This window comes from Colobus angolensis, unplaced genomic scaffold, assembly GCF_000951035.1.
Source record: "Colobus angolensis palliatus isolate OR3802 unplaced genomic scaffold, Cang.pa_1.0 Scaffold492, whole genome shotgun sequence".
Taxonomy (NCBI): Eukaryota; Metazoa; Chordata; class Mammalia; order Primates; family Cercopithecidae; genus Colobus; species Colobus angolensis.
In genome coordinates this window covers 958,956-983,487 of record NW_012118399.1, presented here as the reverse complement: position 1 = coordinate 983,487, position 24,532 = coordinate 958,956, and the positions used below count along the sequence as shown (strand labels likewise).

Below are 24,532 nucleotides of genomic sequence, written 5' to 3'. Positions count from 1 at the left end.
TTTGTGGGTTGGAGGTGGTGATTTAGGAATCTGAAAATTTCTAGATTATATACTTGTGCAGATAGAAAAATAAAGCACAAAACGACAACTGGGTTTGATACGTTCTTTTGAACAGTGTTTTCAAGGAAGATTTATGGTTAGTATCTTTCATTATTTTAGTTCTGTAATGAAACCTGCTTTTCCACGTACAGATGCCAAGTTATGTCTTGAAAGAATTTCAGGACAAGGCAGTCATACACATGAGCAATTTTTGATATCTGAAAGTTTGGGGAAATTTAGAAATTCTGCAGTGGTAGCACTGTGTTCTATTCTCAAAGATGCAAGACTTATAATTACCTCAACTGTGTGTTGGTCATGATGTGCTCTAGTGAGTGTATTAGTATTTCTCCTGGTATTTACCCTACTTTGAAGTTGAATGTTTAGAGAATTTTTCCTTATGGATCTGTTTTTCATGTAATAGCAACATTTTTTTTTTGAATGAAGCAATTATTAAAATTTATTCAAGGTTGAAAACCCATATGTTGGGCTAGTTTGCACACTTGACTAGGATGTTCTTTACTATTTAAGAACTAACCGTTACACAGTAAAATGATGGAAGCTAGTGCACGTCTGATGCACTAATTTCCATCAGTTATTTTTCTTTGCTACAAACTTGAGTGCTATTGTTAACTGGAAAATAGATCAGAAAATTTAGTTGTGGAGCATTCTAATAATTTTGAGGTCAGATTTCTTAAAGTTTGAATATACATAATGTTTTAGTGCACTTGAGTTAGGTTGATTTGTTTAATGGATGGTTATTCAAGAAGCTATACTTGTTTGCCTTAGATTCATGTGGTTTTAACTACTTAAAACTCTTCTTTAGGTTCAAAGTACGGAGGGAGAAGCTCCTCATGTTCCAGCCACTTACCAGCTAGGTCTTACGAAGTCGAAAAGGGGTAAGTGGACCAGTACCCACTAGTTCTGAGCACATTATCAAATATTAGTTGATTTGGAAAAAGGGGTTTTATGTATCAGTATTCGTAGTATTTATGAGTGTAAAAAGGTAAAGAACACAGGTAGGCATGATTCGTTACTGTTTGGTTATAGAACTTTTTCTGTATTTTTTAAAGACTTAAAAAATTAGTTTGCTAATTTGTTTGCTTATTCTGGAATGACCTCATTTCACAATTTTGTGTGCTCTAAGTATTTTACACTTTTGCATAAGAGCTAGTTGGGAAGTGATAGAGCAATGGATTAGGAATACCTTTTACATTGTTATGACTGAAAAATATACTGGTATTATCTGTCTTTGGTGTTTCACTATATATGACATATTTATAAATAAAAACAAATATATTCCTAGGTATAACACGTGAATATTCCTCTAGCAAAAACTACCAATTTTTTAGCAATAGTTAAAGCTAGTTAAATTCAAACTATGGGTTGAAAGTGAGTGGTTGTAGATACTGTTCCTCTCTTAAATTATTAATTATTGACCAAAGAACCTTTGAATCCATTCCTTTCACTTCTGACTTGCAACAACAGTTAAAAAAAAAAAAATTCTGATCTTTGTATTTACAAAGCTTTTGAGCTTTACAGAAAGGGAAAGAGGAAGAGGTGAAAATGACTACTGAAGGTAGGACTGTTTATTTTTGAAACTTTACACATGCTGAACCACCCTGTTTTTTTTTAAACAAAGATTTGTATGTATGTTCCTAGAATAGGAAATTACATGTTTGTTGTCTCCTGATCTCTGAAATTACTTCACAGGAGACAATTTACATAATTTTTTTTTCTTTTATTGCAATGTAGTATTAAGAAACAAGAGCTTCACTCTCACTAGGTCAGTACAGATCTGGTTAGACTCAAAATGAACTTTACTATTTAATTTTCTTCCCCTTGTAAGTTCGTAAATTTATGTATGTGTTTCTGAACTGAGTTCATGGTCATCAAGAAGTCTTTGCTTTAGATGGGTACACAGGGGATACATTGGAAAAAGCAGCTTGCCATGCATTAAAAGGAGGATAAGAAGACAATAAAATTACTTTAAGATGTTTTAAGAGCAAGATCCCTGTGGTAGGAATGATTGGATGTGGGTTATATTCATATCTGGGTTTTTTCCTTTTCTCAGTCAGATTTTTATAAATTAACAGTAAAATGGTTCTGTGTGTTTGTGTGCATGAGAGAGAAGAGAGAACAACATAGTGTTTTCATCGTTTTGAAAAGTAGCCTATATCCCATGTAAGTATCTTAGATCATAACTGCAGAGTTAGAAACAGTGGTAATGTATTTGCTTCAAAAGTTTAGTACAAGTGCATATAGCAGTTTGGTAATAGGACTTTTGAAATTAAAATTATCTTAATCTCAAATCCAGTCCAAGATTTACATACTGAAGCCCAGAGAGGTTTAATGACTTAATGTATGTTACAAGTTAGCATTTGGTAGATATGTTGGGAAAAGTTCAACATTTTTCTTATTAAAGAGGACTTACAATATTTTCTTTAGTCTAGCAGATAGTAGATAGACAGTTGTTCGGTGTCTTTATGATGATACTAGACAAAGTTTCCAGATTTTTTTCTCACTTTAATGTTTCCTCTAACTTCCTAGTTTTTAATTAGAAATCACATATTGTATCTTCAGGACAGAGATCTAATCTTTTTTTTTTAGTTCCACCTTTTTCTGTTAAGAACTGTGTTTTTGGAAACAGAAATGTCTGACTGAAGAACCTAGATTGTGATTTATGGTTTACAAAATAGTTTCCCCTACATTCTACTTAGTTTCTGAAGTAGCCCTGTGAGATAGATAGAAGAATTATAACTATCTCATTTTGCAGAGGAGAGAAGCTATTGCTTATGATGAGGAACACAGCAAGAACTTGAACCCAGGCCTCCTTGTTTTACCCATTGCCCCAAAACTGCTCTGAAGTCTAAGCAGTCTACATACTTTATGACCTTAAACTGTATGTACTTAGTCAGGGCTTAACAACTGAGGGGAACTTGGCACAGACTATACTCTCTTGCAGATAAAACAGACCTTAGCAGAGAGAACGAGTCAGAGCTGCTCACTCTGGCTGCTTTCTCTCTGAATATTTCCCTGTGTTCTCAGGCACCTGCCCCTGCCCAACCAGATAGACAGTTTCACTTCTAAATCATTTAAATGACTGCATTATTCTTTTGTTGCTTTAAGAAAATAGGTATCATTGATTGACTCAGCAAACATTTATTGTCAGCTTATTCTAGGTACTGGGATACAAAGAAGAATAGTTTCTGCCTTCAGAAGGCTCACAATCTAGTTTAAAGACATGAAAATACATAATTATAGTGATAACTGCTATAGCATAAGATGTTAATCATTTTACCAAGTAATGTAATGTCTTAACAGTACTGGCGGTAACAGCTTATTGCAGTTTAGTTTCACAAGTATTCCAATTACCAAGGCTTATCAAGGATATGGAATAATTTCTTATATTTCATTTTGCAGTCTTGTTACTATCAAAATGATATTACAGAATTATTCTAAATTTTTAATGAGCAAATATTCCATGGAAACTGAGTCTACAGTGGGGTGTTTTTCAAACCAAGTTGACTTTAGTAGATTTTAAATTTTATTTAATTATATTATCTGGCTCTTTTTCTATGTGGTTCATATCTTAAATTAATATGGTTTTGGCAAGCACTTTAGCCTTTTGCTTTTGAAGTTCTGCAGAACTTTGCTGTCTCTTGAAGCTTCTGCCTTAATGAATGTAAGAACTGTACAGTCTCTCCCATTGTGGTAGTTGTAGTGTGGATGGAATATGAACATACTTACTATGCTTAGTTGGCCTTTTTACTTGTGTAAAACATTATTTATAGGTCACACCAACCAGGAATTAGAATTTCGAGGCAGAAAAGTAAGCAGAAAGATTTTATAAGATTAACAATATTGTGTTGTAGTTGAACCTATTTGGTTGAGTTTTATGTAATTGTTATGAAATAATTGTTTTATACCTTACACATTTGCATCATTTAAAACATCATAAAACACCAGAGACATTTAAGTATGCTTGCATTTCAGATTATTTAATGTACTACCCTTTATTGTGTTTTTTTTTTTTTCGTGAGACAGAGTCTTGCTCTGTCGTACAGGCCGGAGTGCAGTGGCAATCTTGGCTCACTGCAAGCTCCGCCTCCCAGGTTCACACCCTTCTCCTGCCTCAGCCTCCCGAGTAGCTGAGACTACAGGCACCCACCACCACACCCGGCTAATTTTTTGTGTTTTTAGTAGAGATGGGGTTTCACTGTGTTAGCCAGGATGGTCTCGATCTCCTGAGCGTGATCCATTTGGGAGCACTTTTGGCCTCCCAAAGTGCTGGGTTTACAGGCGTGAGCCACCATGCCCAGCCCTGATTGTATTTTTTAAATCGGGAAGATAATAGAAATCTTTACACACTATACTCTCTATTTGAACTTCTAAATTTACCTCCTAAATATCTTTACATATTTACATAATGGAAATAGTTTACTTTGGGACTTCTGTTTTTATTAGAGCCATCTTTTACTTCATCCAGTTTTCCTCCAAGGATAAGACATTGATTGGATTTACCAAAATAGATTATAATCAGAGCTTAAATAATGAACGAATACTGAGAGATTATGATAGAAGATCTGATACAGTTTTTGTTTGAATTTCAGTTACCTCCTGTACTTTGAAGCCATAATTTTGCATAAGTAATGCATACTTTTCTAAGAAGCATTCAAATATTGTGTGTCATATATCTGCTGGGAATCACATATCTGTAGTAATATTGCTCTCTGTAAAGTCTTATTTGGTAGTTTTTTATAGCCACTTTTTTAATTCATAGATCATCTATTACGTACTGCAAGTCAGCATTCCGATAGCAGTGGTTTTGCTGAAGATTCTACCGACTGCCTATCCCTTAATCATCTTCAGGTAAAATTTTCTGTTCTAATAGGCACTATGATTAACTTCCTCATTTTAAGGCAATTTTTCTATTACTATATATTTTAATATTGAGTCTGTGTAATCTTTATTTTTCAAGTGACAGAACAAAACTCCTGGCATGTAGATGTTATCTAAGCATTTGACTATAAATTTTAGATTTCATTAATTCTTCTCTCTGAATATGTTTTTAAAATATCTATCTTACCCTTAATTTTTGGACTACCAGTAAACAGAGATTATTGTGATCATTAATTTGTTTTGTCTGTTGTTTTTCTTATTTTTTTAACCATCAATGTATTTCAGTATTTTACAGTAATTGTTTTGCCTATTTAATAACTGACATTAATTGTGGGCCTATAGCTTGCTGAGTGTTATACTGATTTTTACACTAGGCTGTGTGAGATAACCCAGAGAACAGGCGCATCTTTATCCTCAAGAAACGTATAGTCTATGTGTAGAGTACACAGAATGCACACAAGAAGCATTTGAAACATTTTTAAGCAAATTCTAAAGAAAATTGGGATGAGAAAACTCCCAAAGAGCTTTTAGGAACATAGCATTTAAGGAGTAAACAGACAAGAGGTATATCTAAGGTCACTGAGGAAGAATAAGTGAACAGAAATACTGGGAGATGAAGGAGAAACTTTCAGAAGGTATGGAAGAAAAGATAGGAACGTTGGCTGTTTTTCAAGTATGAGTGATAGCTTAAGAGTGAGGGGTCTTTTTGTCTTTTTATAATAACATGGAATGACTTGGGGAAGGTGTTCAGCTAAGGGAAAGAACTGTAAGAGAAGAATTGATTCAGAAAAATCCGAGATGAAACTGGAGAGATACCCTGCTCTTGGAGAGGATATTGATCAGGAGCCCAGATTGGAGCGATTCACTTTGAGTTTCCTTTCAGAAAGGAGAGAAGGAAGGAATGATGGGGAAAGATACAAGGAAGTTTATAGATGTTGGGGAAGAACATTAGGAAATGTTTGTCCATTTTCTGTATGAGTCAGTGTGTGGTACTGAAAGGAAAGGGGGAGGTTGTTGGAAAGGGAATTTTAGGAAAACAGTGAAGTTCTGAAATAGTCTTTGTGAGAAAGTGAGAGGAAGGAGGGATGTGGTTGCTGCTCAGGGGCAATAAAACAATTTTGAGCAACAGCAGGGCCATAACTGCAGTGGAGACAGTGAAATTATAGAAGCACCATGTTGGTTTGGTATTTTGTTAATGACTCTTCTTACATATATTCTTCATCTTTCCACCTGTTTTCACAGGTTCAGGAGTCCTTGCAGGCTATGGGGAGTAGTGCTGATAGTTGTGACAGTGAGACAACAGTTACGTCACTTGGTGAAGACCTTGCCACACCAACAGCACAAGACCAGCCTTATTTTAATGAATCAGAAGAGGAGTCTCTCATCCGTCTTCAGAAGGGACTAGAGAAGGCAGCAGCGGTTGCACACAAAAGAAAACCAGGTAGCCAGGATTTCCGTCAGTGCGAGACCATTGAGAATCCAGGAACTAAACAGTCCACCTGTAGTTCAGGGGATCATGTTACTGAAGTTACTGAAGTGGAAGAGGGTTTGTTTCCAGCAGAGACAGTAGAGCTACTGAGGGAAGCAAGTGCTGAAAGTGATGTGGATAAAAGCAGTGAATGTGAATTTACTCAGTATACCACACACCATATTCTGAAATCATTGGCTTCTATTGAAGCTAAGTGCAGTGATATGAGCTCTGAAAATACAACTGGGCCTCCCTCTTCCGTGGACAGAGTTAATACAGCTTTGCAAAGAGCTCAAATGAAGGTCTGCACTCTGTCTCATCAAAGGATAGGGCGTAGCCTGCTAAAATCAAAAGATTTGTTAAAACAAAGGTACTTATTTGCAAAAGCTGGCTATCCTCTAAGAAGGTCTCAGTCTTTACCAACCACCTTATTGAGCCCAGTAAGGGTTGTGTCCTCTGTCAATGTTCGACTATCTCCAGGAAAAGAGACCAGATGCAGCCCACCTTCCTTCACCTATAAGTACACACCCGAAGAGGAGCAGGAATTGGAAAAGGGGGTGATGGAACATGATGGTCAGTCTTTAGTGAAATCGACCATTTTCATTTCTCCATCATCATCTGTGAAGAAAGAAGAAGCCCCCCAGAGTGAGGCGCCACGGGTGGAGGAGTGCCACCATGGAAGGACTCCTACCTGTTCCCGGCTTGCTCCACCACCAATGTCTCAGTCTACCTGCTCCCTTCACTCCGTCCACTCTGAGTGGCAAGAAAGGCCCCTGTGTGAGCACACAAGAACTCTGAGCACTCACAGTGTTCCCAACATATCAGGGGCTACCTGTAGCGCCTTCGCTTCCCCTTTCGGGTGTCCTTACTCACATAGACATGCCACCTACCCTTACCAAGCATGCTCTGTGAATCCTCCTTCAGCCATAGAAATGCAGTTGCGAAGAGTATTACATGATATTAGAAACTCACTGCAGAATCTTTCACAGGTATGAGAAAAAGTTATCTTTATTAGCTTTTTTCTTTTACTGCTCTGAGCACTTTTTAATTCACAGAGAAGCTAAGACACATTAAGTATGAACTACCTCTGCTTTATTTTCTGACATGTCTAAACTTATCTGCATCTGCCTTCCTTTTCTATCTTCCCTCCTGTTTCAAGGGAGAAGCTGTAACTAATCCTGATCAAAGTTGATTTCTCTGCTCATAAGTCTGTCTCCTTTCCGAGAGGAGAGATTTTGCTCATTAATTATCCTCCCATTTTTAGTCTACCATCCATTGTCTTTGTTTTAGGCTAGCATCTTTGTCAAGCCATTTCTATTATGAAGAAATCTTCCCTCTCAAAGTTCTTTCTCTCCTTTTCTCTGCTGTTTGAACATGTTGACTGCCTTTTCCTTTTCCAAGTTTTCTCCCTGTTGGCTTCTGTGGCACCACGTTCTCCTGGTTCTGCTCGTAGCTCTCTGACTAAGCTTTCCCCTTCACCTCCTGACCCTCGATGCTGTGCACAGAGTTAGTCTACTTCCACTGGACTCAGAGACTGGAACTACTCCAGACCAGAAAATAACAAATCAGGTAAAGTGTGAATTTGATTTAAAATGCTCTGTATGTCTTGTCACTTTTTTTTTTTTTTTTTTTGAGACAGAGTCTCGCTCTGTCGCCCAGGCTGGAGTGCAGTGGCGCGATCTCCACTCACTGCAAGCTCCGCCTCCCGGGTTCACGCCATGCTCCTGCCTCAGCCTCCCATGTAGCTGGGACTACAGGTGCCCGCCACCACGCCCGGCTAATTTTTGTATTTTTAGTAGAGCCGGGGTTTCACCGTGTTAGCCAGGGTGGTCTCGATCTCCTGACCTCATGATCCGCCCATCTCGGCCTCCCAAAGTGCTGGGATTACAGGCATGAGCCACCGCGTGCAGCCATCTTGTCACTTTTAAAGTCGTTCTCAGATTTGTTAGTGGACTGGAAATAATTTTCCCAAAAAAGTTTTGAAAATAAGTAAGTTGTCTTCAGTTTTGCCTTTTACATTTTCTTGAACATTCTATCTGAACAAATCATATTTAGACAATTGAAGAACTGAAGAAAATGACAATGTAATATAGTCATGAGAGCATTCAACAAGGAGTCAGGAGGCCTAGAATGAATCTAATAAACCTCTTATCGTGACATAGTAGACAGGGAGCCACCTGGAAAGTAAAAATCAAAGGTGTAACTTCTCAAGTCATAATAAGATATACCTTCTCCTAACTAAGTTTTATCCTCATGATAATTGTCCCCTAACTGTTTTCTGAATGGGGACAATTTCAGAATGTGGGTGTTTCTTGTTCTTCCTTACAAAATATAGTTCTGTCTGTGACGGAGATGTTTAGCTTCGCAGCTGTAATTATGTCAAGCTGGGGATTTCCAGGGCCCTGTCCACCAGTACCGTGGTGCATCTTTCTTTCTAGACCACCTTGTTCTTCTGCTCCAGCTGTGGTCTCTCTCTCCTGCATGTCCCAGCAATAACTCAGCTAATACATCTCCCCATGCCAACCCCACCCCACACTAGTGGACAGATGCTTTCTATGATGTGGAACTTGACTATCTCTCCAGCCTCATTCCTTAGCTGTGTGTTTCAGCCATCCTGGAGGACTATGTACAGGGCTCTAAACAGTTGTGTGTTCTTAGGTATCTGCACATGCTGTTTGTTTTGTTTTGTTTTATTTTTTGAATAAAAAGATGAAGTTTCATGGAGTTCTGGAGACAGTGGTATGATCACGGCTCCCTGTAGCCTTGAACTCCTGGGCTTAAGTAATCTTCCTGCCCTGGCCTCCCAAAGTGCTGGGACTGCAAGCCACTTTTTTTTTTAAACCTAGATCACCCAGCCTTTGCCTTTCTTTGCATAATCAAGCCCTACTTACTGTTAAGGCTCAGTTCAAGTAGTGTCACCACTTTTGGGAAAGTTCATGTAATATGAATTTTTGTGTGTCCATCATAGCACTCCTTCCACAGTATTATAATTTTTACAACATTTCCTTTATTTTTCCTTACACTGTGAGAACACCTGAAGGCTGGGAATACCTTTTATGTTTTTATCTCGCTGCCTAAAATAGTGGCATATAGGAAATGCTCAGATGTCTAAGAAAGACGACGACGATTGCTTGCTACTCTCTCCAGAGAGTATAATAATCGCTCTACTCTCATGATGATATTTGCAATGACTTCTACATTTTTGCATTTTGATTTTGGTTTTTTTTTTTCACTGTTGCAAGGCAAGAGGGAAGTCCTGAAAGAAACAGATGTGAACTATGTATGTTCCTTCGCCTCCTCCTCCCACATAGATTGACTTATACCCGGAACAGCTAGCAGTAATAGGTGTCATTGGGAACTGATTTCTTTTTTCCTGCTTACAATATAAAGGTTTTTTAGATCCTTTTGTCTTAATGAGAAAAATATGTAGGCCCCACATTCTGCCTTTTAACCCTTTAAGTGATTTGGAAGTATTCACTTTAACATTGATTTTAATCCTACTTTTACTTTTTTGAAGTACCCTATGATGAGAGGACCTGATCTTGCTGCTGCTCCATATAGTACTCAGAAATCATCTGTTCTACCTCTTTATGAAGTAAGTTCTTACTTACATCTTTGTGTTTCAAAATAATTTGTAGAATTTAGAAGTGTAATTTTGTTTTATTGCACTCTAGAATACTTTTCAGGAGCTCCAGGTAATGAGGCGGAGCCTGAATTTGTTTAGAACACAAATGATGGATTTAGAATTGGCAATGCTGCGTCAGCAAACCATGGTTTATCATCATATGACTGAGGAGGAAAGGTAAAAGTTCATTTTGTCTTAGCACTCCTCAAAAAGCTTTTCATTCAAAGTCTTTTCAACGTATATTTTTAAAAATTAGGTTTTGATTCTACTACTGTGTACCTTGTATCTGTTTTGTGAACCAGTGTAGATAAAATTAGTCATAGATAGTGTTTTACTAAGTAAACTTGTGTGCCTTCAGTATCCTAAGGGTGGTTGTAACCAGTTTTCCAGTGTTTGAGATATTTGTGAGAGGATGGGGGAAGACAGACCAATATCCTTGTGGATATACCTGTTGTAGTTGATATTGTACTAATTTATAGAATCTGAGATTTCTGTACCTTCTGTTAGCATATAGTAGTTGTTGAAAGATTTGTGATGTGATTAGGAATCTCCAAACTGCATTTTTCAAACTTTGTGCCCTTCACCATACCAATAGGTTTGAAGTTGATCAGCTCCAGAGTTTGAGAAATTCAGTCCGAATGGAACTTCAGGACCTGGAACTGCAGCTGGAGGAGCGCCTCCTGGGCCTGGAAGAGCAGCTTCGTGCTGTGCGCATGCCTTCACCCTTCCGCTCCTCTGCACTCATGGTACGCTACCTGGAGGGTGGTCGGAGTTTTCACCAAAGGTTTATTTATAATGTTCTAATAATTTAGGACTTGTGCCTTCATTTCAAGTCATTTATTTTAATGGTATTAAAAGCATGCGTACTGTTTAAGGAGCTTTCCCACAAACCAGTTGAATGTACAGTTTGTAATAATTGTCATAAATAGTATATTTAGAAATATGTTGAAAAATTTTAATGATATATTTTAATAATAGGAAAGAATAAGGGTTAATACAAAAGTTGAGTGTTTTTAAAGGAAAAATGATAGTGAATTAACATGACTAATGTAAATTTTAATTGTTGCATGTAACTGCGGAGAACACAGATACGTATTTTGCTCAGTTTTTTTTTTTCTCGCCTTTAAATAAAAAGCATTCCCTTTAAACTTTTTCTTTATTTTGGATTCTTTTCCATTTGTTTATAAAGAAATCAAATGGTACCTGTATATTTTATTTTATATATATATATATTTTTTTTTCCTAAATATATAGATATATATCCAAGAGAATAAAAAGAAGTACCTTTTTGTACCACTTTTCATACTTCTAATGTTTCTTTCCATGACATTTGAACTTCAACAGTTGTATTCTTATTTTTGCAAATATCTTTGAAGTTGTAGAATATGTTGCTTTGAAATGCTGAAGTAGTGAATTATTATTCTTTACCTTAACAATGTATTTGATTTTGTTAAAAAGAAATGGCCTGAATATACACACATACACTTAACGTGTGTATATACTGCAAATGAAGTAGAATAAACATTTGTGTATAAGCACACATATATGTATAGTATAGACTAAGAATGTTCTATATTGCTAATGAATGTACTTTTCAACATGATTTTGATTTATCATTCTGAGAAGTGTGTGTTCGTGACAGGGGAGAACTAGAACATCCTCTTTGCATATTGTATAAGTTTTAACTCACAATAATGCATTTTATGGGATCTGTGACACTTGAGGGTAACCTTTGTGACATAAAGGGATGCTTCCAGGCAATAATTAGCCAATTAATTTTATTATGAAAGTCTTACAATTTGGAAATATATATATGTACATTATAATTATATATGCATGTATATATATATACACACATACACATATATATATTGTTCTTACCTTTTCAGGGAATGTGTGGCAGTAGAAGCGCTGATAACTTGTCATGCCCTTCTCCATTGAATGTAATGGAACCAGTAAGCTTCTTTCCTCTTAAATCACTGGGGAAGGGAATGATATAACATTTCACAGACACATAGTTTCCCTAGTTTAGATGAAATATATGTTTGTTTTAAATACATAATTTGATAAATTATAGTTGATTGGAAGTGACTTTCACCTTTGAAAGTCCATTGCTGTCTGAAGCCACTAGAAAGCCACCTTAATTACAATAGTGATTTGTCTTTCTGACTAAAGGAGGTAATGCACCATAAAAAGCATGTACAGTGGCTCATGCCTGTAATCCCAGTACTTTATTTAAGTGGCTGAGTTGGGAGGATTGCTTCAAGCCAGGAGTTTGAGACCAGCCTAGTCAACAAAATAAGACCCTTTCTCTACAGAAAATTTAAAAATTAGCCAGGCATGTTGATATGTGCCTGTAGTCCCAGGTACTCAGGAGGCTGAGGTGGGAGGATTGCTTGAGGCCAGGAGCTCAAGGCTACAGTGGACTATGATTGTGCTACTGCACTCCAGCCTGAGTGACACAAGACCCTGTCGTTAAAAAATAATAAGCCAGGTATGGTGGCTCATGCCTGTAATCCCAGCACTTTGGGAGGCTGAGGCAGGTGGATCAGCTGAGTTCGGGAGTTTAACACCAGCCTGACCAACATGGTGAAACCCCATCTCTACTAAAAATACAAAAATTAGCTAGGCGTGGTGGCAGGCATCTGTAATCCCAGCTACTTGGGAGGCTGAGGCAGGAGACTCGCTTGAACCTAGGAGGTGGAAGTTGCAGTGAGCTGAGATCAAGACATTGCACTCCAACCTGGGTGACAGTGAGACTTCATCTCAAACAAAAAAAAAAAATTGATTTTTAATTTACACTTCAGGAGAAATGTGCTTTCACAGTATAATCCTGGGTTCTTTAGGTAGGTAGAGCTGTAACATGACCACATTTTTAACAGAAATCTGACTTTATTGTGTTAGACAGATTGGTTCATTTGAGGGCAAAAGCACTATGAGTAACTATTTTTCACTAGTTACTCTTCCTTACAAGTGATTTGAACACCTTGGTGGTAATAAGTAAAATTTCATCCCACTATGTATTCTGTTTACCTGTTTTGTTGCTTCATCTCAATAGGAATTTACATTTTACTTACCACTTTTGCAAATAAAATTGAGTAGTTACTAAATTAATGGAATAGATTTATGTCTTTACAAATTACAGGATTTTAGGCAATAACAACAACCAGTACTTTAACCTTTTAAGCTACCAATCTTAATTCCAAGAGAGAAGAATAACATTTTTTTATGATCTCCAGGTCACTGAACTGATGCAGGAGCAGTCATACCTGAAGTCTGAATTGGGCCTGGGACTTGGAGAAATGGGATTTGAAATTCCTCCTGGAGAAAGCTCAGAATCTGTTTTTTCCCAAGCAACATCAGAATCATCTTCTGTATGTTCTGGTCCCTCTCATGCTAATAGAAGAACTGGAGTACCTTCTGCTGCCTCAGTGGGCAAACCCAAAATCCCATTAGTGGCAAGGAAGAAAGTATTCCGAGCATCGGTGGCTCTAACGCCAACAGCTCCTTCTAGAACAGGCTCTGTGCAGACACCTCCAGATTTGGAAGGTTCTGAGGAAGTTGATGCAGCTGAAGAAGCCCCAGAAGTTGTAGGGCCTAAATCTGAAGTGGAAGAAAGGCATGGAAAACTCCCATTAATGCCAGCTGCTGAGGAAATGCATAAAAATGTGGAGCAAGATGAGTTGCAGCAAGTCATACGGGAGGTGGGTAAAATCTGTGTTTAATTCATTTATTTGGAGGTATGTGTTAGAGGAGATTTTGTTTGAATATTAATTATTTACAGGATGTTCTTTTGATTCACTGTATTCAATAATTTTCACAGAGCTTTTAAATTAGCTTTCCTATTGATCAAGTTTGTGTCAATTAAGATATATTTGTACATATGTAACAAACCTGCACGTTATGCACATGTACCCTAGAACTTAAAGTATAATAAAAAAAAAAAAAAAAAAAAAAAAAAGATATATTTGTAATGGCATTTCTGCAAATTTCATACTCTAATGTGAAATAATAACAGTTCTCTGTGTTCACTTTGGTGAAGGACTCAAACATACAACATACTCTTTGGACCTCTTGTTTCCACATCTACAAAATGAGGAATTACAGTTTAGATCTCTTCAAAGATTAAAAGCCGCATTTTGTAGCCGGGCATGGTGGCATGTGCCTGTAGTCCCAGCTACTTGGGAGGCTAGGGCAGGAGAATCTCTTGAACCCGGGAGGTGGAGGTTGCAGTGAGCCAAGATCACACCATTGCACTCCAGCCTGGGCAACAGAGCGAGACTCCATGTTTAAAAAAAAAAAAAGAAAGAAACTGCATTTTATAATTTCAATTGATAGGAGAAAATGATTTTGTGATTTTAATAAGTGTAAATAGATTGATTTGGTTTGGTGTTTTTTGTTCAAAAATCAAAATATATTAAGAGAAGAGGGTTTGCCCTAAGTGATAGCAGCTTAAGAACTTGAAGAATTACCATAGTTATGGATGACCAAAAGAACTGCAAAAGAAAATTACATATGATTAGTAGTGAAAGTTCAAAGGTTGAGAAAATTAGTAAAATAAATGTTTTTTGCACTGAGATCAGGTAATAGGAAGGAATAGAATATATCGTTTAAACAGCTCAATGCAATTATCTCTGTTTACCTGTAGTCTTCTGTGGATTAAATTGTACATAAGCAAATGTGAAATTTGCCATATATGCAGCTTTCTAATATTTCATTTATGTTGAAACAAATCACATTTCAAAACAAGCATTATAGTAGAAGACTTCCTGTCTGTAATTTATTTTCATGATATGACTCTACCAACTAAATGTTTAAAAGGTCTTAATTCTATATCTTTATTTTTCCTACAAATGTAATTATTTTTGTAAGTTGGTTGTGGCTGCCTAATGTTTAGCAAACTCAGCATTTACCCTACTCAGTCAGGTGTGTCTATGATTAATAATCCATTCCTGTTTACATGTTTTATATCAAAGATCAGTTTTTGAGTCAAATTATGTAATTATTCTTCTCCACACTACATTTGCTAACTGAGGAAGCGAGTTTTAAGGTAACTTTTTTTTTTTCTAGAAATGTGATGTCTTTGTTCCCCTTAGCTTGCTTTGGTATGAAAGTTTTCTTTGAAAACTTTATATTGCTCTTTTAGCACAAATACTCCATTCAGTGCATATTTGAATCCTCATTTTTAGAATTTTAATGGTGTGATACGTCCTGGAGGTGATTTCCTAAGAATAAAGTATTCATTTCAGACTAGAACATTGATTCTTTGGCTTATGAGACATAGCATAGGGAAAATTGAGTTATTCCCGTTAGGCTGCCTTGGTCCTAGAGAATTAATCATTTCAAATAACCTCTCATTAAATATGGAAGATTTTATAATTTGCAGACACTTAAACTGACATGCAAGGCAAATGTTCAAAGAATTTTTCAGAATTTATTTAAACCATTAATTAGAAACTACTTAGTTCTGAATTTGGCATTGTCTTGAGGAAGTTGGGTTTAACGTTTATTCTTTTACTCTCTACAAAGGACCTACCCAGCAGAATATGTATAGATCAAACAAGGCATAAGAGGAGTATTGTTGTACTTAAGAAAACAAATTATTTTGAAGTACTTTAAAAGCACATTTAATAGATAAATTGGTTTAATGCCAGTTATAATTTAAAAAATAATTTATGTTAATATTCTCTTAGTTACAATAGTTTTCTGTTTGTTTATAAAGTATTTAAAATTTAGGTTGGATTTTATTCCAGTCATTCAAATTGGTAAACTTTTTACCTAAAAACATATTCTAAATTCCAATTTTTTTTGAATCTTGGTGTACAGCTACCAAGAAAATTAAATTAAATTCTGTCTTCCTAGCAGATCTGAGCCCCTAATCCCATTAACAAAGCCACCATTCAGAAAGGCAAGATTTAATCTTGGGTTGAACAGTTTTGCAGGTGTTTGGCAGGCACTTTCAGGAAAGTTTTCTTACTGCATTCATGGATGCATGAGAACAATGGTATCTGTCAGGCCTTTGTTTCTTTCATTGTACCATTAAGTGAGTTTTTGTAAAGAGCGTTTTCATCATTTATAATGTGTTAATACAGTAGAATTCTTTTTTTGAAGGACAGCATTGAAAGTCTTCGCAAACAAATATTTAATACACTCATTACATAGCTAAACTATTGTCATGTTAAAGATACCTCTTTTCTGCATGTGCGTTGTAGTAGGAAAAAAGTACACACTGTCTTAAAATTTGCCCAGGTCATCTGTGATGTATGTGATCAGTGGCCTGAAACTGTTTGCAGTTACTTTAAAAATGTATAAATGTGGTAAAGAAAAAGATTACTTAATAGGATGAATGAATACATGCCCACAGAAGCCAATTCAGCAAAATTAAATGTCAAAGAATAAACATAGATTGCTTTGTGTTTAGAGAGTTCTTTGTTAATTGAAGTTCATAGACTCGGTTCATGCCTTTTGGGATCTTTATTAGAGCATATCTGACATGTTTTACCCGTGTATTTTGATAAATACACAGCTTACTCATGTGTTCTTACGGAAATTTCTTTTAGTGATCACTTGTTGTAATAGCTGCCACTTAGTAGGCACTCAATAGATGCATAATAAGTGAATGCGTTCCCCCATACTTAAGACTTGAAGTTAGTCTTTTTGTATTGTCAATAAGCATGACTTTCTCAATCTCAGGTAGTCTGTATTTAGCCTGCATTTTTTTGGAAATTGTGCTCATAAAGGTAATTTTACCATCCATCCCAGGGGAGTTTCCTCAATTCTAATCCTTCTAACCTCTCCATAGCATGGGAGACTTTAGAACTAAATTATTTGTCCATACACTTATTCCTTCAATAAATTATTAAAGACATTGTATCATTTTCAGGGCCATTTTATTTATAATTTGCTTGTTTTTCTGCTTTCTCTTCCTTTCTGTGTCTGATACTGTCTCTTGCCCTTGAGCTTTCTTACTCTCTCATTGATTCATTCATTGAGACACTTAACTGAGTTCTTACTGTATGCTGAGATACACTGATAAATGAGACCTGACCTGCTCGCTGAAGGAGCTCACAGTACACCTTCCATCTGACCTCACCCTTCCTATTCTGATTCCCTTCTGCTCTCTAGAGGGAACTGTCTTGGCAGTCAGACTCCATTATAATCCCCTCTCATTTGAGACCATCTTGCTACAGAGTTTTCTATCTCCACTGTCATCTGAAATTGTTCTTTCTTTGTTGTGGCATACCATGTAAAAGCTACCATTCTCTGAGAATTCTAGCCCACACTAGTCTCTCATTTACCAGAATTTTTTCTGTTATTATGTCATTAATGAATTCTTAAATTATTTTTCCTTTAGTATTTTATGAAACCGAACAGGTGCGGTGGCTCACGCCTGTAATCCCAGCACTTTGGGAGGCCAAGGTGAGCAGATCACCTGAGGTCATGAGTTCAAGACCAGCCTGGCCAACATGACAAAACCCCATCTCTACTAAAAATACAAAAATTAGCCAGGTGTGGTGGTAATCCCAGCTACTCGGGAGGCTAAGGCAGGAGAATTACTTGAACCTGGGAGGCAGAGGTTGCAGTAAGCCGAGATTGCACCACTACACTCCAGTCTGGGTGACACAGCAAGACTCTATCTCAAAAATAAATGAGGAAGATATTTTATGAAACAGTGTTCATTTTGTGTCCATTGAGATTATATCATGCTTGATGGTAGAGATTCTTTTATTCTTTACTCCAGTCATGCCTGTACTCCCAAAAAAGTTTGACACACATTTCTAGTTTGTCAAGAATATAGTTTGGCTAGTTTGTTTTTTGAGTGATGAAGAATAATGACATATAATAAAATGGCCATATTGCATTGATAGCAGGACTGGAAAGACTATATTCATTGTTTTGTGAATATAGATTTGCAGTGGTTGTAATTCAGTATATTGTATTTCTGTTTATATACTGTGACTAAGAGATTCTGGTTTTTATAATATTTGTATCCAACACATACTTGTTTGAAAAGTAAATCTGAAGTGCTATGCGCTTCAAAATCTTTGATGATGTTTAAAGTTTAGAAATATTGATAAAAGGTAAAGTGAAAAGCTTACAGTGTTTAAATATATTCCAGTACAGATGGTTGGTAGCTAAGGAGTGTTTTGTTTCTTTAAATAGCTATGTATAAATCTATGTATTGTGTACCAGTTTTGCATGATGGACTAATACAGGGCCATTTTTGGAAAGATAACAGTTAAGATGTGTTTGAGATGTACTTAGGAACATTTTAGGAAATAAATCAATTTGGCTGACAGGAAACTGGAAACGTAGAATTTTTAAAAGCTGGTTGAGAGTATCTCGAGTGCTTATTTGAGAACACATTATCACTTTATTTCAGGAAATACACATTTATAGCTTTCACAAAGGGCTATGTAAAAGTGATGCTGTATCATTAGAGAGAAAAGGTGGAGATAGGCATATGTAAGTGTTTGGACATCTGGAGAAGAAAGTCCTGATGGAATTGTCATTGCCTCAGGTCTATTTGCCTTTTCCAACAATAAAATGAAATGTATATCCTCATACCCTATATGTATATGGGAAACAAAAGCTTAGACGGGTGGCAATGATACCATGAAACTAAAGAAAAAGTTATTTTTTTAGAGTTTATGGTTGTTTTGAGGATGTTTTTTATGTTTTAAAATAAATTGTACTAAATGATAATTTCTTCTTCCCATTTAAAATGCGTGTGTTAGGTTAGAACAAAATGTCTTTAGATACCTTGCTGTCAGTTGGCATAAACAGGCAATATACTTGTATATTTTATTTTGCCTCTAAAGGATTTTCTCAGCAATGAGAGCACTTATGTCTCTGCTGATTACCTTACAAAGTTAGATAATACTAAAAACATTTAAGAAGTCCTTCCAGATTATTTTTTTGACATGAGGTAAAGTATTTACTAGAAGTTTTTTAATTTATGAAATAACATTTTCTAATGTCCTCACTTTATGCATTGTGATATTTGTAATCTAGCTAGCTGAATGATTCTAGACCAGTCGTCAGAGTCTGATCTGGGTTGGATGATAGATGGACTCGATTCCCCACTCCCTCTCTGTATTGCAGGGAGATTCACATGAAGGTGAAATTAAGAAATTGAATGCTATTTGTTTTTTTTTTTCCCAAAACAGGAAAAAATAGATTACATTCATATTGGTAAATTTTTGTTGTACTGTTTTTCCAATGTAGATTAAAGAGTCTATTGTTGGGGAAATCAGACGGGAAATTGTAAGTGGACTTCTGGCAGCAGTATCTTCAAGTAAAGCATCTAATTCTAAGCAAGATAATCATTAAACGGAAATTATAGGTAAATTTTTCTGAACTTCTTTGTTGAGCTAAATGTAAATAGTAATTGGCATTTTATTCTTTGTTTTGTTAGTACACAGGTTGGTACACAGTTGGTCCTCTAGTTAAATTTTGAGTTTTAGAATGTATGTGTATATGTAATACGTCATTTTACAGTGTGAAAATTTCACACAAGCCTATTTGAAGCGTAAGTCAAATCACATAATACGAATCTCTAAGGAATTACTTCTATTGGGTCATTTTACTGAAATTTCATTATAGTAATAAATCCTGGAATTGGACCTTCAAACCTGAATCTTACTTTGATTATAATAGTATTTCAGATGTATATTTTTAAAGAACAAGATTTTGTGAATTAATCACAACTTCTAAGAATCTTTCCTAATTATTTTTATCTTTTAAAGAAACATATCCCATAGATTCATTTCTAATCATAATTTCAAAAATCTGTTGTATGTGTCTGTCTTAGTAAAACGAATTACTTTCACTTTATCTCATAGCTCTAATTACATTAAAAAATTTTTTTGTAGAGATGGGGTCTTGCTATGTTGCCCATGCTAGTCTTAAACTCCTAGTCTCAAGCGATCCTCCTGCTTTAGCTCTAATTTCATTTTATATAATATATATTAATAATACTTTTTGGTGAATGCAAAAGGAAATTATACAGTTGAATAGAACTAAAAATATTCATTGAATAAAACATGAGAAACAAATGTAATTTGAAAACTATATGCAATTTCAGATGTAGGAAATTGGAAAATATTTTAATAAATTATGTCACAAAGCAATTAATAGGCATTATCTTTTTAAAGCCACGGATAAAAGAATTAACTCTCAGGAAGATGTATAGAGATTACAGGATAATCATGTTTCTATGTATATATATTTGCATAAAATTCTCATCCCCCTTTAATGAAGCTTTTAATTTGAAAGAGGTATTTGAAAGAGGTTTAAAACTGACTTCTCTTTTCTTTTTTAAGGTTGGCATGGATCCTATTAGCTGTGTAATACTGGAATTATCAATGATATGCACTGGTGGAGGTGTTACTTGTGCTTTAGAAGATACTTGCTGCTGAGCTGGGCTACTGTATACAGTGTACAATGTGTATTTCTTCAACCGTATATTTTAAAAAAAACGTACATAGACTCTTAGGCACTTTGCTATTTCTTTTCTAAACTCTCAAAAACTCTAGCAGTTTGAAAAGCCTAATATTTATTTGTATGTCAATATTTTTCATTTGATTCCCTATTAGAATTAATTATAAAACTTGAAAACTTCCAGACTTATCCAACTTATAAATAACATATTTCTTCAGACTAGCTTCTTAAAACACTGACCTCTATGAGGTATTTACTGTGCAATAACTGATTCATTTTTTGAGAGCTTGAAGCAACCAATGATTTTTCCCTCCACTGCTGTTAATTAATGTCACTTCCAAGAAGAAAAACTGTTCTGTTGTAAAAAATATAGTTGCTCTTAATTCTTGAGAGGTTACTAATAGCAGTAGGATAGAATTATATGAGGTTACCTACAACTACTTAATGTTCTTACACTGTAAGCCTTGTTGCTTTACCCAAGACAAATGTAATTTTATCATTGCTTATGTAGTATTTTTTCTTTTGGAAATGTGCCTTATGTTAAACACTATGTACTTTTACTTTCTGCATTGTCCATACTTCTTTATTAGATGAAGATATTTCTTTTTCTGTCTTTCAGACTAAATAGAGTATCATCCAAACAATGGGGCCTATGACTTGAATGAATAGAAATGAATAAGCCGGTATTTTTTCAAAATGGAAGCAATTTAGATTTGTGCTCCTCATACATAAAATGATTTTAGTTCAGTTTTAAACAGTGAAAACTTTGTTTTTATGAAAAAAGGAAAATGGTTTCCTATTTGGTTTTATATGTGTTAAATAAATCTGTAAAGTAACCACCAAATGTTATTAGAATTATTCTTCTAGCATTTATACTTTTTTCAATTCCTATTGTTTCTTTGTGTGTGATATTTTAATCAAAAGTGGTTGAGTTGTTAACAGTGTTCTTTGAAAGAATCTCTAAAAGGCTTATAAATGTTTGAAATATCACACAAAGGCTGATTTCTAAAAATATATATATTAAAACAATAAAGTATTTATTTTGCCTAAAATGTTTTTAGTGGTTTCTTAAACTGCAACATGAAGATTTTGAATTAGATTTGATAGGTAATAAATGAGGTCCAAAAGAATTGCAGCATATAACCCAATAGGGTGATACTCTCTTTTCCTAGGGAAGTGTCAATGATGCTTTAAAAAAACAGTGCTTTAAAAAATGCTGTTTAAGACTAGACCACCCTGGAGAGAGGGCATGATTGAGGCCTCTTTGGCTCATCTAGTTCTGTGGTCATAGTAATTACCATCCGAGGACAAATAAAACTTCTCTTTAAAAATATGCTATTAAACTACAAAGAATAGATATTAAAATACTATTTAACTCTTTGTTCAATAACAGCAGTAATAACACCTATTAACCAAATGCCCCATATTAATAGAAATATAGTAATCAATTTTAACTATTTAGTTTTGAAGTCACTTTTAGTTAATTTTTGACAATACAAGATACCCAGATTTTAATAATCAAAATTAGAAACACAACAGTTGCAATAATAGGCTGAGACAATGAGCAAATTACCTACATAGTATATGAATGAAATAAGAGGAGTCTCAACAACTATCAGTTGTATGTTCCTTCTCCCCATTTTATTGTGTACTAAACATTTGAAAGCCATCATGTTCAAGCCACTGTGCTAGCTGTTACGTGGAAATGAAAAATGAAAGGGTCTGAAAAAAAGACAAAGTCACGGCATCTTTTAATTTATGGATACATTTAGAAGTGTCAACAAATAACTAAAATAATTTGAGAGAGTATAGCCTGGGGTGGTCAGAGAAGCCTACCACGGAGATGCAATTTGAGTAAAGTCTCAAAGTAGTCAAGAACATTAGCAAAAGTTATTAAGAATACATAGATTGAGTTTGAATTACCATGTACATGATGATGAAAGCAATTTTTTTTTAAATGCCAAGTTCATAGTTTGTGCATATTGTGCTAAGAACTTGCACAAAGCATAGAAGAGAAAGAATCTTGAAATGGTGATTTTGATGTTTGGAGTTGCTGTGAATGATATACCATGAGAAAAACAGGCAGATTTTGAAGTACATTTCAGATTTGAAGTACATTTGAAAAATTCTCAGATTTGAAGTATACTTCTTTCCTCTAAATATCTTCAGTTGAATTTCATACTTTTAAAAGTAGAGTATTTGCTCAGCTGGCCAGCTTCAACCTTTTCAGAGGAAAAGGAGAATGCAGTAAAGTGTATGTAAAAGAATGTAAAGAGAAAGTAAGTTTGGGCAGTTTCTGGAGAAATGCTCTTTTGCCCATGTTCTTCACCTGTACAAATGGGAGTGTGGTCTTAGGGAAGGAATTAAGCAAAATGAAGTGTATGTTCTCCTTCTAGAATTTTTCCTCTCTTGGAAAGAAGGAAATTATAGCACTTCTAGGAGGTGGGAAGAGGAAACATCCTATCACCTTTTAGCTGAAGCTGAGGTTCTATGCTTTTAAGCATGACTTAGAGTTACTTATGAATATTGAAAACATTTAATTAGCACTTATTCTCATTGCATTCTCGATGTATACAGCTAAAATGTCGTATCTAATTATTAATCCCTGTCCTACACAGTTTCGGTTTCTTCTACTTATTGCTATTGCGTGAGGCCTTTTACTTTTTGTTCTCATTTCCACAACTGATGTTCTATTACTCATATTGAGTAAATAACAGTTTACATACAGTGTCAGTATAATAAATAATACTGTCACAAATCATAAGTAATAACTTGCATACAGAATGTCAGTGCTCAGCAGGGAGTTACAAATATGTTAAAAGATAATGCATATCAGACAAATATCAGAGTCCATTTTTCTCACAAGGGTCTTTTCGCACACCCAAAGGAGAGAGACTTAAATTTTTGTGAATAACGAGCTTATTTGCTCACTCCATGATGGTGGTATTAGTGCCTATTTCACAGTTATTAGAGAAGAATGTAAAGGAACTTAGCACAGCATTTGGCACAGCTCAGTAAGTTAACTGTTATGGTGATAGTAAAGATGGATAAAGATAGTTGACAGGTAAAAGAGTTTTAGCAAGTTGAAGCATTAAACGGGAAGGACAAAATATGAACTTAATAGATCCAGGACTGACCTTTTCAACTTTATTGTGTTCTTTCAAGCAATTGAACTAGGGACTGGTAATAGACTGCCAATTCCGCTGTGATATAAAGGGTGAACATTAATTACTGATTTTAAATTTTCAAGAAATGTTTTGAAACCAAAAAACTGGTCATGGAATACCATTTAGGACAGTGCTTCTCAAACTTTATTCATACAAATCAAATTACCTGAGAATTTGTAAAAATGAAAATTCTGATTGAAGTCTGGGTCCTACCTTCTGAGATTGAATTTCTGCATTTCAAGAAGCTCCCAGGTGAGGTTGATGGTGCTGCCTTGCACTTTAGTAGCAAGGACTTAGGATAGTAGGTCTTCACTATGCTTCAAAGGAAGGAATTTGTTAAGTAGGAAAAGGATTTTAATCTCCAAGGGGACGTCATCTTAGAGGCTCCTTCAAGAAACTTTTCATTATAGCCAAAGTTCAAAATGAAGAACAAATGTAAGCAAAGCGCACAGAAAGGAGACCACAGGAGGGCCCACCCAAGGCATTGTGGAATTGTACAACGGCCAAGGAAGGCTATGTGACGGCAATGATCACAGTAAAAAAAAAAAGATTGCCAATTGCTGTTGATGGCAATGAGTAGTAAGTCCTTATATTGTGTAGACTGGATGTTGAGAAAATGCAAAGACCATCTGAGTGCTTCTAGAGTCACCCAGTCAAGAACCAGAATGAGACCCAATAAAGACCTAGTCTAGAGATGCTGCAGAAAGAGATCGGATCTGGCATATGGAATTTATTTATAGCCATTTATTATAGCCATTGGAGTTTAAAGGAGCTTATCATTCCTTTCAGAGAGATTCATGATATTTCACCTCTGCAGAGCACACTAATTTGTTATTCGTGTTCCTGAGTTAATTGTTTAGTAAATCCATGTACTGATGATTCATGGTTTTC

At 35.4% G+C, this 24,532-nt stretch overlaps 1 protein-coding gene across 4 annotated transcripts in view; it reads left to right on the top strand.

Annotated features, from left to right (window-relative positions):
• SSFA2 (sperm specific antigen 2) overlaps window positions 1-21,526 on the top strand; it is a 38,856-nt gene extending 17,330 nt beyond the window's left edge. For 2 of the 4 annotated variants that reach the window (XM_011959425.1, XM_011959426.1), the window contains 9 exons: window positions 863-935; window positions 4,820-4,908; window positions 6,181-7,395; window positions 9,924-10,001; window positions 10,081-10,208; window positions 10,627-10,777; window positions 13,271-13,735; window positions 19,260-19,377; window positions 20,357-21,526. In XM_011959425.1, the coding sequence (XP_011814815.1) occupies window positions 863-935; window positions 4,820-4,908; window positions 6,181-7,395; window positions 9,924-10,001; window positions 10,081-10,208; window positions 10,627-10,777; window positions 13,271-13,735; window positions 19,260-19,364 (2,304 nt within the window). In that variant the 3' untranslated portion in view covers window positions 19,365-19,377; window positions 20,357-21,526. Of the gene's footprint in view, window positions 1-862; window positions 936-4,819; window positions 4,909-6,180; window positions 7,396-9,923; window positions 10,002-10,080; window positions 10,209-10,626; window positions 10,778-11,920; window positions 11,987-13,270; window positions 13,736-19,259; window positions 19,378-20,356 lie in introns of all 4 variants that reach the window. The other 2 variants (XM_011959422.1, XM_011959424.1) reach the window with 2 other exon arrangements.
• Window positions 21,527-24,532: the final 3,006 nt, after the last annotated feature.